Source organism: Aricia agestis, chromosome 2, assembly GCF_905147365.1.
Source record: "Aricia agestis chromosome 2, ilAriAges1.1, whole genome shotgun sequence".
NCBI lineage: Eukaryota > Metazoa > Arthropoda > Insecta > Lepidoptera > Lycaenidae > Aricia > Aricia agestis.
This window is the reverse complement of record NC_056407.1, coordinates 2,822,737-2,837,839: the sequence shown is the minus strand read 5'-3', so window position 1 is coordinate 2,837,839 and position 15,103 is coordinate 2,822,737. Positions and strand designations below refer to the sequence as shown.

The 15,103-nt window shown below is 36.9% G+C and overlaps 1 protein-coding gene across 1 annotated transcript in view; it reads right to left on the bottom strand.

Moving 5' to 3' along the window:
- Positions 1–5,308: 5,308 nt before the first annotated feature.
- Positions 5,309–15,103, bottom strand: part of LOC121740005 (acyl-CoA-binding domain-containing protein 5) — a 49,414-nt gene continuing 39,619 nt past the window's right edge. The window contains exons 5-9 of the mRNA XM_042132674.1: positions 14,246–14,367; positions 12,098–12,182; positions 11,043–11,143; positions 9,174–9,298; positions 5,309–5,491 (exon numbers count right to left, since the gene is read on the bottom strand). Coding sequence (XP_041988608.1) covers position 5,491; positions 9,174–9,298; positions 11,043–11,143; positions 12,098–12,182; positions 14,246–14,367 — 434 coding nt within the window. The 3' untranslated portion in view covers positions 5,309–5,490. The remainder of the gene's footprint in view (positions 5,492–9,173; positions 9,299–11,042; positions 11,144–12,097; positions 12,183–14,245; positions 14,368–15,103) is intronic.

The window sequence follows — 15,103 nt, the reverse complement described above, 5'->3', positions numbered from 1 at the left end:
CAAATATTAAGTAGTTTCAACATTTGACAAAATGCAACTAGAAAAGTATATTTTATCTGTGCTGGGACTGAGAGAATGAAAGTACAACATTGTTTTCTTTTTATTTTGTTTCGTTACTTTAATGATGTGATGCTAATTTGTAAATAGTTAAGTTCCTAGAGAGCCATATTGGTTTATTATTGTTAAGTTTATTTTGTAACATTTTGTGTTAACGGAAATACCAACTTTGGGAATTTATGAATGATATATTATGCTGTCACTGTTTTTTAATAAAGTTTGAGAGGTGATCATTCGTTTTATTTGTAGACTCAAATGGAATAGATTAAGGCCAGCTTGCTTAAGTTAAATTATTATAGTGTCATATCTTTCTACGTATTTATGAAAGAGATAACATTATATTATGTCTCATCCGTGTTTTTTTAACTCTCCTTCTTCTTCCGGGACATACAGCCACACTCAGAGACATTTATCTTATGATGATTAACCCTTAATCAGGCCCCATGTGCACTGACATTGAAAATATTTTCAAATGTGGTATGGTCTCAATTTTTACCTGTACAATGTATACTTTTTTTTTGGGATTTGGCACTGACACTGGGGTGTACTTTGCCATAAACAAAGGTAGGGAATAGGCGGTGGAAAAACAAAGTAAGTACGGAATTTAGGATTTTGGATCTAGTTAGAAAGTTTCATAATAAAATATAATATTATATTATATACATTTAAATATTAATTAAATTGTGACGTAAATATTGAGATAAAAAAGAATAAACTAATTTATTACATGAATTTAATAATATTGGAACAGAAGTAGGAAAGGGTATAGATATAGAGGAGAGGTTATCATATAGACAGGAGAGGTTATCATATAGACAGGAGTGATCATACAGATGACAGGAAAGAATAATATGATTTAAAAAATCACCCACTTCCAAACCGTAATCGCAAGCATCATCGTTGCGAATCCGAATTCTTTTTAAGTGCGCCGGTGTGACATGACCCAACCTCATTCTAATTATAGATGAAGTTGTACTTTTTAATAGCTTTATTTTGAAGAACCAAGGCTTAAACTGAATCTCACGTTGTATATACTTATAATGAACACCTTTTCTTCAAGTTCCTTTCAAGAAACCACATCTTTGGCCAGTCTATCTGCCTCCTCGTTTCCAAGAATGCCGCAATGACTTGGAATCCAAACAAATGTAACAGACAAATTACTGACAATACACCTGTGCAAAAGGACAATGTATACTTATATACCTAAGAACTGTTTCTTAAAAAATATTAAAATTAAGGAAACTAAGTGAAGTAGTAAACTAACATATTATTATGCCCTATGCCTGTTAGGAGCTTTCTGGGGTTTTATAATTTGTTTCCATTATCCCTATTTTTACTTAGGAAACTGCATACTTTGAACTTTGATCTCTTTACTTATAAGTTATAACTGACAATTAATATTATAATGAATATAATGATTGAATATTTTTTATTTCAAAATCATCTCTTGTATAATGGAAACAGTGTCCATATCATACTACCGCCAGACGGGCATAGGGCATATAATTACCACTTACTTTGAATAATGATTATTCCCAAAATGAATTGTTTGGTAAAAATTTTTTAGCTTCATACGAAAGATACAAATATTGGTAATCGAAAAAATCATTTTATGAATTTATATAAAAGACAAAGATCACTATAAAACTCCAATTACCTAGGTGGTCGATAAATCGCAATATGCCTGATTAAGGGAAACTTCAATTTAATTATAGAGTTTGACATAAAATGTATGGGGCTTATGTCAAAATCTTCATTTAACAATTAAGTAATTAATATTCGTTTATGAGTGCGGCAGTTAGTTACTACAAGACTTAAACAATACAAAATGAACAAGGATTTGGACCACACAAGCTAGAACATACTAAGTCATAACACAATTTCGAAAAGAACAAACTTCTCTAGGTGAAAAGAAAAAAATATTTCAATTTTTATACCCCATTTATTTGATCGTACTAACAAAAACACATTTTCCGCTATACGTCTTAAGTTAACAAAACCCGATAAAATACTCGGTAGTCCCACACTGTAATCATAGTACCGTACGTGCTAAAAAGTTTTTAGGTATAATAGATTTTTCCTAAAAAAGACTTTAAATAAAATTTTCTTGACTTACTAATCAAATATTAGCATTTTTATAGCATTTTATCGCTACTGTGAAAGATATCATTAAACTTGACATACTACGATTACACTGTGGTGAAAATTTTTGAAATGCTCGCCTCTACTAGTAACATTATCACCAGATATCACAAATGTATCTAAATTATAGCTTAACTAAATACTCGACCAGTGTGTGCCGGTTAACTTGACTATATCAACAGATAAGATGGGAATGATAAAAATATAAACAAAACTATTTCATACAAACTATCATTATGACTTGCGATCATTTTCAACATAATATTTACGGACTTTTCGATATAATTTTCAAAATTATAAGAAAATCCATACAGACTTGGACCGTGCTTCAGCTACCGTTTGTCAATCGAGCGTCATCGATCTAACACATTCATTTAATATAAATTATACGAAATCATTACCTATTTTTAAAGACTTTGTGTGACAGATGGTTTGAACTCGCGAGTCGCGACACGAGTCCATACAATCGAACTAAGATCATAATATTAGAATTGGGTCCCAGATGGATTCGAATCTCGGTATGAGATTACACTTTATAGTTTATACATAACATATTTTGTTTAAAGGCGGTAAAATAATTACTTAAAATTTTTATAACATAACTATGAAAAAAATATACTTAAACGAAAGTGCTTTTAAAAATTTAAATGCACGATATACTTAGTAGTTAAAAAATAAGGTTTTATGGTAAACCTTACCATTATCATTCAATATATATAATACCTTTAGTTCTTTTTTTTTCTTTTTCATTTTCTTTTTTCTTTACAATATTTGACACATAGTAAGATTTCATGACATACACGTTTATAATATTTTATACACTTTTGACAGTCAACCATAGCGTTAGTTAGTACAGTCACAAATCACAATAGACATAACTACCAGTAGTTCGACTGCAAAGAAACGGACAGGTTTCAATATCTGTCAAATTCGTCGGGTTTCACTAGGATTATGAACGGAATGTGCCTCGCGCTGGCTGATATAATTTATTTTTAAATATTTAAAATAAAGTTTTCAAAATTGGATTCTGACAATTTTAATCACATGTGCCAAAACACAAACAACAATACGACCAAAGAGGAACACGTCCATCGAATATGTCATATTTTTAAATTCGTATATGTAACAAGTTAACAACCCTAGCGACGATTTTCGTCATAATACGTCAAAATTAAAATTTTCAACATCAGTTCTAAGTCGGCATACTCTATCATTCTGTGTACTCTGGTACAGTACTACCAGTAGGCTTAGCATAACAACAGTAGAAATGGGAAATAATAGACATACTGACAGATTTTAGATACAAAATGGCGGATTTCCTTTGTCTAACTGTCACTTTGTATATTCTTCCGTAAAAAGAAACCGCTTCTATAGTGACCACGCTAAGCCTATAGTAGGCTTATTTTAACACTTGGCAGACATCAACAGCTTAACAGCTAGCTGTCAAGTGACTCTTTACAAAATGGTTACGTTAGTATTGAATCTGGCCACGTGCTAAAAGATCCTTAGGTATTGTATTTATAATCATTGGCCGTGTTCGTCGGCGTAATTTTTAGCGCATTCGCTGCAAAACCTAGTTATTGCGCATGTCCAAATCATGTCATGCCATGGCAACAACTGTTTACGACTTGACATTTAACCCAATTGCAATTTGTTGGTGGCTTTGCAATGAACAAACCAGTGGGAGAGCCATGCTTCGGCACGAATGGGCCGGCTCGACAGGCCGACAGAAAACCGGCGTGAAACAGCGCTTGCGCTGTGTTTCACCGAGTGAGTGAGTTTACCGGAGGCCCAATCCCCTACCCTATTCCCTTCCCTATCTTCCCCTATTCCCTTCCCTTCCCATCCCTACCCTCCCCTGTTACCCTATTCCCTCTTAAAAGGCCGGCAACGCACCTGCATCTCTTCTGATGCTACGAGTGTCCATGGGTGACGGAAGTTGCTTTCCTTCAGGTGACCCGTTTGCTCTTTTGCCCTCTTATTTCATAAAAAAAAATTAAACTTTTAAATTTTTCCAAGTGATCCATATCCATATTTTCCAAAATAAAATAATCAAACACTATCATTTAGACAATTTAGGCTTATGTATTTATGTTTAGCTTTTATTATTTTAACAATTAAGACGTTGTTTACGACTTGACCAGCCACTTGTTATGGCGTTGCCATGACATCTTTTGGACATGCGCAATAAAAGGTTTGTCCAAAAATACGCCGACGAACACGGCCATTATATAAATTCCTATTTATAATCACATTAATTCCATTCAATATATTTTTTCAATATAACATAATTAAAGAAGTGTTTATGCATTAGAACATAAACATTAAACAATAACATAATATATTTCAAATAAAAAACAATATATACCTAAGTAATTAAAAATTAAAATTAAGCACCATTTTATAAACTAACTTAAAATTGAGCCAATTAAAAAACCAACAACCTAAACCGTTCTTACAAACGACAAAATGCAATAAAAGACCATATATACTTAAGCGAACAACATTTTTCTTTATAAAGCCTTGTGTGAAACAGTTCAGATGCAGAGTAAAAAAGTTAATGGCACTGTTGAAATATCTCATTTTGTATTACACATTAGAAAAATAGAAACATATTAGGTACATATCGCGTTAATATCTGAGAACAGTTTTTTGTCAGGTATTATGTTTTCAACCATTGCCTTACTTACGGCTTAAATCAGAACCTAAACTTCGTTTTAGGATAAACGTGGATTATACTAAACTGTCCCAAAAATGTGTAATTATCGTCTTTCTTCGTATTTAAAAGAGAAAAAGAATAATATATTGCACACACACATAACACAATGGTTCACGTGTTGGTATAACACAAATCACAATGGTTGGTGACAATTATTGAGAAATTGCAGGCAGAGTTTTAGAAAAGTTATGTGTTGACCGTCAAAATTATAATATTTAACAATAGTAACATTACATGTCATACACTTATATTATATACCTCCTACGAATAATAAAAACTGGAAACATAACTCGGAACTCCCATACTTCAACCGTTTTTAATTTGGTTTCTTCTCGCACACTAAAATATGACAATAGCAACGAGACACTAACATTCACGAAATAAACACGAAACACAGTTAGGTACTCTTCCTAAGTTTATATTATTCGTAGTATTGTTACATTGGTTTACACATTTAGTACAAGTATACATAATATAGTTTCCGCTATGACAGTACAATGAAAAATGTTGTCATTACATTTTGGTTACACGAAGATGTACTGACGAAGTCCAATGATGTTGAAGAAACCCGATCTAGGAAATACAAAATATATCAGTGAAGACTCGAAAGCGAGAAAATATATAAGCCTATAGAATATACAGTCAGATTGAAGAACGGCAAATTGTAGTCGATTTGTAATTAAGTATATTTTTTACTAGCTGTTGCCCGCGACTTCGTCCGCGTGGACTTCAGTTTATAGCGCGTGATGTCAACAAAATTGGTGTCAAAAGCTTTTATAAAAAAACCCTGGTACCCCTTAAATCAATACAGCTGTGCAGTGTGCACACGATAAGTATTTCATTTTTTTATATTAAACTTTATATTTTATGCCAAATTTTAAAGCTTATTTAGCCCTCCAATTACACAACTTTACCCATAAACTATTTATCATTGATAGATTTAAGGTTACGTCACTGCACAGATAAAGTACTGACTTATTTAATACCGTAGAATAGATATAACAATCGAAAAAAATCGAAACTTAAATGTAAGATGATACCACGTCTTATAGAAAGACTTTTGAGCAAGCGTCAGCGCGATGTAGAAGACGCACGGCGCCATCTATTATGAATTGTTGGAACTAACTTAATTTGAACAAATTTACGCATTTTCACCCCCTTACAACCCTTTTTTCCAGTAAAAAAGTAGCCTATGTCCTTTCTCAGGCTTTAGACTATCTGTATACAAAATTTCATTACAATCGGTTCGGTAGTTTTGGCGTTTGGCGTGAAAGCGAGACTGACAGACAGACATACAGAGATACTTTTGGCGTTTGGCGTGAAAGCGAGACTGACAGACAGACAGACAGACAGAGATACTTTCGCATTTATAATATTAGTATAGATTATGTGCACACTGCACAGCTGTTTTTGGGTATTTTGATTAAGGGCCGCGCTACACCGGAATGGCAGCGGCGAGGCGAGCACTTTCAGCGCTGCCATTCCGGTGTAGCGCGGCCCTAAGAGGGGTACCACTTACCAGGGTTTTAAAAAGTTTTTAAAGACACACATTTTGTTGACACCGCGCGCTATAAACTAAAGTCCACGCGGACGAAGTCGCGGGCAACAGCTAGTGTTACAATAAAGTAAAAATTAAAACGCCATCTGTTAAATCGTATTAGAACTAAAATGTTCATTCCATCGATATATTTCTGGATTTTTTATAATATTATACATAAAATATGTTTAAGATTTTTGAAATTTTATTTTAATACACATCCAAGACCCAGGAACATTGAAAACTTTTTGTTCCGCCTGCGGGACTCGAACCCAGGACACCCGGCATGAGCGCTGGCCACGCGCAATGCGAATTCATTTTCATCGATATTTTCATGGAAATAAGATATTTTCCCACATCAAAATGTAGCCTATGTCCTTTCTCAGACTCTAGAATAACTGTATACAAAATTTCATTGCAATCGGTTCAGTAGTTTTGGCGTGAAAGCAAGACAGACAGACAGACAGACAGACAGACAGACAGACAGACAGAGATACTTTCGCATTTATAATATTAGTATGGATAGTATGGATTAGAAATGCAGTAGGAGTTCTACATAAGATAAGATAGATTGATTATTATTATACCAAGTGATAATATTATTAAACATAATATTCTAACGTATTAAAAACTATAAACAAAAACATACTAACTAATAAGTATGATTAGTTCTATGTTACAATAAAGTAAAAAATAAAACGCCATCTGTTGAATCGTATTAGAACTAAAATGTTCATTCCATCGATATATTTCTGGATTTTTTATAATATTATACATAAAATATGTTTAAGATTTTTGAAATTTTATTTTAATACACATCCAAGACCCAGGAACATTGAAAACTTTTTGTTCCGCCTGCGGGACTCGAACCCAGGACCCCCGGGATGAGCGCTGGCCACGCGCAATGCGAATTCATTTTCATCGAAATTTTCATGGAAATAAGATATTTTCCCACATCAAAATGTAGCCTATGTCCTTTCTCAGACTCTAGAATAACTGTATACAAAATTTCATTGCAATCGGTTCAGTAGTTTTGGCGTGAAAGCAAGACAGACAGACAGACAGACAGACAGACAGACAGAGATACTTTCGCATTTATAATATTAGTATGGATAGTATGGATTAGAAATGCAGTAGGAGTTCTACATAAGATAAGATAGATTGATTATTATTATACCAAGTGATAATATTATTAAACATAATATTCTAACGTATTAAAAACTATAAACAAAAACATACTAACTAATAAGTATGATTAGTTCTATGTTACAATAAAGTAAAAAATAAAACGCCATCTGTTGAATCGTATTAGAACTAAAATGTTCATTCCATCGATATATTTCTGGATTTTTTATAATATTATACATAAAATATGTTTAAGATTTTTGAAATTTTATTTTAATACACATCCAAGACCCAGGAACATTGAAAACTTTTTGTTCCGCCTGCGGGACTCGAACCCAGGACCCCCGGGATGAGCGCTGGCCACGCGCAATGCGAATTCATTTTCATCGAAATTTTCATGGAAATAAGATATTTTCCCACATCAAAATGTAGCCTATGTCCTTTCTCAGACTCTAGAATAACTGTATACAAAATTTCATTGCAATCGGTTCAGTAGTTTTGGCGTGAAAGCAAGACAGACAGACAGACAGACAGACAGACAGACAGACAGACAGAGATACTTTCGCATTTATAATATTAGTATGGATTAATGTGTGAAAACTGAAAACTAAAGGCTATCCAATTTCGGAGAAGGTAGTAATATATTATCTCTCATAGCTACTCGTTTGTTTTACTTGCACACGAAAAAAATATTGGAGATAAAATATTATTGAAAACAAAATAGTAATACAATGGTTCATGAGTGAAAGTGACAAGTAACGGTAAATCAATAAGGTGCTCCCTCACCGGGAGGGGTCCGGGAGCATTCGCTTGTAATGTAACGTTACAGAGTCGAGCATTGCAATGCGCACCTTGTAATGATACAGTGTGTAATATCTTGATACAACTTGTAACATCAACTAGCTATGGAATGCTCAAAGTCGAATTGTTACACGTGAATGCTCGCGATGAGGGAGCACCTATATAAGTGAATTTTTACCTTACTTTAGAGTTAAGACCTAGTTTATGTGCAGCTAGTCAGCTTCAGACAAAGAAAAGTCTGGCAAAGCTGATGATGGTTATATTTATATCCTACCAAATACAGCAATCTCTAATACATGATGGATGGCGAAACTTTTCATATCAACATGCCCTTTTCTGGAGATACATTTCTGAAGGAGCTATAAACGTGCCATTCAATTTTTTTTTGTGATTCGGTGCGTATTTCAAAACTTGCCTAATTTGGTGCTCACTATGCAGAGGTGGAGATCTATATTCTATAACCTTTAATGTTGGTAAAATAATTTCGATACCAGTTTTGTGACCAGCGTGCTTCAAATTTTATGTCACGTGCCACTGGTAGCACGCGTGCCATTAGCTTTGTCCACACTGCGCCTTTTTCTGTTCGTCAAGGGCATGCGTTGTAGCGCAGTCAACAGCGAACGTGAGGCAGCCCGCGACGCATGCCCTCTGAGTTATGACAGTATCCAAAACTTAAAAAATGACAATGCTAGCGTTGCGTTCGTTGACGCATTCAAGTTGAATGAAAGAAGATGACGAAAATTGAAGACGAAAGCGCACAGTGTGGACATAGCTATTGGTTCGACAACTCACCAGTGCGCCTGTCGTCGCTGCATGCGCGCGGCGAGGCGGTACGCGACGAACGGCCACAGCAGCACCAGCGCCAGCGTCGGCGCGCTCAGCTCCTGCCACGGCCAGCGCCAGCCCCGCGACACTTGCTGCAAGCAAAATTAATAACTTATTTCCCAAAAAAATATATACACATCAGTATATTATTATATGCATGGTATATGATATATCCCCACACTTGGCGTATATTCGTCTTGTAGGGCCAATCAAAATATTTTCCTCAAAAAAATTTACAAGTAAGGCTTCTTACAGACGAACGCGACGGCACTTGTCGAGAATGTCGACGTCTCGCGTCGACGCGACAAGTGCCGTTCGTCTGTAAGCGCTTTAAAGCGTGTGCGTGACAGCCGTCAGCCGTCGACGCATGCCCGCATACACACCCACACATACACATCACACTCACGTCTAGGGTTGCTGAGGATTCCTCTTCCGCTTCCTCATAATGAGGAAGTTCCGCAATATTTTGGGTTCCTCAACCGCTACCGCATCCTCATAAATAAAAATTAAAAAATCCTCTTCCGCTATCGCTTCCTCAAAATTTAAGAGGAATTTATGAGGAATTTCACTGCGCATGCGCGTCGCGAATCCAATCATGGCAACGCACACGCCAGAGCCAGAGAATTGTATCATTCACTCATCTTTTTTTTTGTGTGCGTTGTTGTGTATGTTTAGTTTGGGAAAATTAAGGAATTCAGACCGAATAATTCGTGTAGTTTTGAAAGTTGGTACAGTTGTTCCTAAAGGTGTCCAGATGAATATACTAAAAGTCTCCGAGGGTGGGACAAGAGCCGGCGCGCGGTGGAATCAGGGGACTACGTTACGCCGATTTACTGTATCTGTCTCTAGGTACAGTTAATCGAGGTAACGTATTCCCGTGATTCTTCCTTCAAAGTTGATCCTATCTAAATTTATTCTTTTTAAATATCTTCAGGAAGAATGAGTCTATACCACTACGTTTTTATTTTATCGTAAACATCTTATTTATTTTATGGTCGGTCGATTGGCGGAGTACGGGGCATTATTTTTTATTTATTAGTAAATTTAGAAAAAATCTAACGTAGCTTTAACAGATCATAGTACTTATTGTATAAAAATCATTTGTCTAAACGCATTGTCCAGGGAGTAAATTGGGGAATACGTTTGTATGGAAAAACAGTGCGAGCGTACCCTTTTAATACTCTGTATTTCCTAAAGTAATGATCGTTTGATCGTACAGTTTGGACGTAATTTATAGTAATGTAGATAATTAAGGTAGAAGTCACTAAAGAGATATTTTAAATAATTTTCGAGTCACAAGCAAAAACCTTGAAAAAGAGACCTTTCCCCCCCTTCCCCACCGCCGGCTCTTGTCCCACCCTCGGGGACTTTTAGTATATTCATCTGGACACCTTTAGGAACAACTGTACCAACTTTCAAAACTAGACGAACTATTCGGTCTGATCGTCGATTTTGAAACTAATTTTCTTAGACTAGTTACTGAACTCCTCCTTAATTGTGGGACGGATTTTGATGATTCTTTAGTGTGTGTGTTTTGAGAATGATTTAGATTCATAGTTTGGTCCACTGGAAAATGCCCTTTTAATTAATTTTTGTGTAATGTACCTATGTACCTAGTTATGTACAGACAGGACTTTTGGGTTGGGTCCGCTAGTATTTATAAATTTATAATTTCCTATCATCCTCTTCCTCATCCGCTTCCTCTTCCGCTTCCTCATCCGCATCCTCTTCCTCAAAAAATATCCTCTTCCTCATCCGCATCCTCTAAATTTGCGCGTGAAAATTCCTCTTCCTCCTCCTCTTCCTCATAATCACTTCCTCAACAACCCTACTCACGTCGAGTATCCGGCGGTCGCCCTCGACGGCCTTGCGCAGCGCCGCCACGTCCGCCTCCAGCCGCGCCAGCGTGCCCGGCAGCTGCTCCAGCACCTTCAGATCTGAAACAATATATTTAAGTGATAGAAGAGGACCTTAAACACAGACATATTCATATTTTGGTAGATAACGCAGTGTAACAGACATGTTTAGGTAAATGCTGCAATGTCAGCTTAATGGCCGGTTTTATAATTTTCCGTAGCACGGTACCTAGCACGTTTTTTTCGTTGTATGTAAAATAGGATCGCAATGTATGGATTTATATGCAGAGTGCAGACGCTTTTAACTCCACGGGAACGGCACGAAGTAAACGCTGAAGGCCTATCTACAATCAGTGGCGGCCCTAAGGGGTGGCGAACAGGGCAATCGCCCGGGGCCTCGATCTTGCGGACGCCTCGCAAGGTATTTTTTCGTAAGACAAAGGGCCTCGCAAAGGCCTTCCGCCCGGGGCCTCACAATACACTGCCTACAATAACCTGCTACATTTCTACGCTTGCCGAGGCTTGGCAAGCGTCCACAAGCACAAGTGTGTAAAGAGACTATCCGGCTTGGCTTGCGTGAGCTTGCGGACGCTTGTATCCGATCCGGAGTAGTGTCGGTTTTTAGACAGATCAAAGGGCCCTTGCGGCAAGCGCTTGCGACGCGTTCACACGTTGGCGCGCGCTTAGTAGCCGCTGTGATCTCGTGACGAACGCACGTCTAGTTCTGACTCAAAAATGAGTAGCTGATCGAACGAAGAGTTTATCGTTTTTGGAATATTACCAAACCGAAAAATGTATCTGGAACCCCAAAGATGTTAATAGCCGACACAAGTTCGGTGTCCGTCATGCTTGGATGTACGTAATACACTGACGCATTCACAAGCGTGAAAACGCCTTCCAAATGCCAAGCGAGATTTGTGGACGCTTGTGCCTTGTGGATGCTTGCCAGGCCTCGGCAAGCGTAGAAACTTAGCATGAAAGGTATATGAGCAAACAAGATACAGCGTATACGTAATAACTAATAAGTGTACTCACGTGTGAGCTGTGAGGTGATCTGGTGGGCGTGGCCGTTGCTCAGGCGGGGCGCCGTCTGCGGCTGCAGGGGACGCTCCTCCACCTGCTGTATACATATATACAAACATATCATTAATGTGATACTGAATTTGTCCAAGATTAATCTGAAAATTTGATGAAAGACTTAGGACCTTTTTACAGAGAGCAGACATCCGCACATTTGAGCAAAAAACAGTGCTGAAATTACTTGTTTGTATTGTATTGTTATTCTTACTATTATTATTTATTTTAATTCGTCATCAAAATTATAGGTAGGTAATAGGTATAGTCTATACTTAGCCTAAAACTTACCAAGGCCATAATAATTATAAATTATACATCTATACCTACATATAAATAAAATTGGAGTGTCTGTTTGTAATATTAAAATAACCGTTTTTTACTACATGCATATGAATATTTAGACGGTACTTACACCAAAATAACAATTTTTAGAATTTTTGTCTGTCTGTACTCTGTATGTCTGTCTGTTTGTTCCGGCTAATCTCCGAAATGGCTGGACCGATTTTGACGGTACTTTTATTGGCAGATAGCTGATGTAATAAGGAGTAACTTAGGCTACTTTTAACCGACTTCCAAAAAGGAGGAGGACATATTTTTACTTTTTTATTTTTTACCTATGTATTTTACATTTTGTTGACGCGGACGAAGTCGCGGGTAACAGCTAGTATAATAATATAAACAATATCAAACACATAACATATCCTGCAAATTAAAAAAAATGGAGGCCACAGATTATGTAACATGCGACGACCATGGCCTTAGAACGTGTAAAAAAATTAGCATTTTGAAACAATGTAAGAATAAATAATCATTTTTAGAATAAATACAACAGCTATGCTATTTGTTACCTGCTTAGCGAAAAACACTCTCCTCCAGTCCTCGGGCTAGTGTGTGCATAAACATACAGTCAAGATAAAGAGCCAATATGATTTTAAGGGGCGATTTTACCAAAGAAATGGAACGCGTTCAGAGCACCCTGAACCGGTTCTAAACGTATAAACGCAAACACCGAGTTCCATTTCACCAACATAAACAGAACGCGTTCACAGCAAATCCGTGTTTTATCTTCTGAACGCCCAATGTTCGCGGTTTACTTCATAAAAACCGTTCAAGTCCTGTCAGTGTAGTGTCATGGCGGAACGAAAAACACAGACGAATGAAATGTCAAGATGACAGTTTTGACAGATGTGTTTCGTTAGTGTATCCCCACGTTCCATTTGATGTTAAAAACGATCAAAACGCTCAAAATGCCTCCTGTTTTGAGCGTTTTGATCGTTTTTAACATCAAATGGAATGCGGGGTATGTATTGTTTCTTACTATTTTATTGTTAAATTAACATGACGAGGCTCCAAAATAATAAAAAACATGTAAAATCATCGCGTGACGATCGTAAACTTAGATTCATTAATCGCGATCAAAAAGTTTGTGAAATCCATGTGAAACAAAACGAGATTTACGTCCCCGCCGCATGAACGCGTTCAGTGAGAACTAAGATTTATTTTTTATTTTATTTTTTTATTCAGAAACCCATGGTGCTCCACTCCCCGCTTGAGGCAGAGTTGCAGGTACCATAGAACCTACCTCTACCAGACATTGACACAACCTAATCATTGCGTTGGGTCAGTCACTTTTTAATGAAAGCATAGACTGTATATTATGTCTTTGTATGTTTAATAAAGATGTTTTTAAGTTTTTTATTTAAGTTTTATAATATTTCCTCCATGATGAAAGTAATTAATCACGCCTCTGTGGTCCAGTGGTTTAGAGCGTGGCTCTTGACTCCGAGGTCGTGGATTTGACTTGGAAATAACACGTTTGGAAACGAAAACGTAACGTGTTATTTCCAAGTTTGGTTACGAAAATGCAGACTAACCACCTGATTGTCTGACAAGTAAGATGGGTCATGGGCATGTAAAAAGTTGGTCCTGCGCCCGACCTCTCCGCCAGTTGTGTCGGTCGTCCGTCCCATTGGGTTATGAGAGTAAAAGGAATAGAGAGTGCTCTTGTATTATATACTGCGCACACACGTGGGTACTATACAATTATTCCTGCGTAACTGGAAACTGGTGTGGAGGGTATTATTACTTTATCGTGGCAACACTCACCCTGGGCATGACGCTGACGTCGACGTCGACGGTGTCGATGAACTCGTCGTCGGAGTCGTGTCGGGTGCGAGGCGGCGACGCGCTGCGCATCGGCGACGACGCGCCGCTCACCGACCGGGAGCCTGCGGAAGGAATATTATACGGAATATAGGAAAAAAATAATGTCGTCTTAGAAAACAGTTCAGAGGTGGTCCTCATTAGGTGTAAAACTGTCTAATATTTGCAAGTGCAACGTGTAATGTAGAGCCGGGTCCAGACGAGTGTAACGTGTAATGTAAGATTAGAGGAGAGTAACCAAATATGGAATACCATTTTGTTTTTGTGTTATAAAAAAAAAAGATATTGTAAATTAAAAACTTTTATTCTTATTTATTATCAGTCATACAGTTGCGCTTAACTTATTGACAGTTTTGTTTTACATATATTAATTTAAAATATAAAATTTTCTCAAAAACAAAATCAACATAAAGGCACCTAATTATGGAATAGGTACCCAAATATGGACTACTATAAAACTATGAATAATAAACCTTTATTTTTATGAGATCTACAGGAACTTTGGTCAATTTTAAGAAGATACTTATTAAGTTACTCGCAGAAATCACATATCCATGTATCGAACTCTGCACCTGCGCAATCACCATGTGCCCAGAGCCTGCACATGAGGCATTTGATCCATGTCTCTCCTTGAGTATCTTGAGAAAACAGGCTGTTACAGAACATACACTCTGCATCTTCTGAGTCAGGAACTTCCAGTCCTATAACGGCATCAGGCCGAGTGCATAGTCCATATTTAGATCCCACGGACTGTCCATATTCGGAAATTTCAAACTAATCAAAACATATATCAGATTTTTT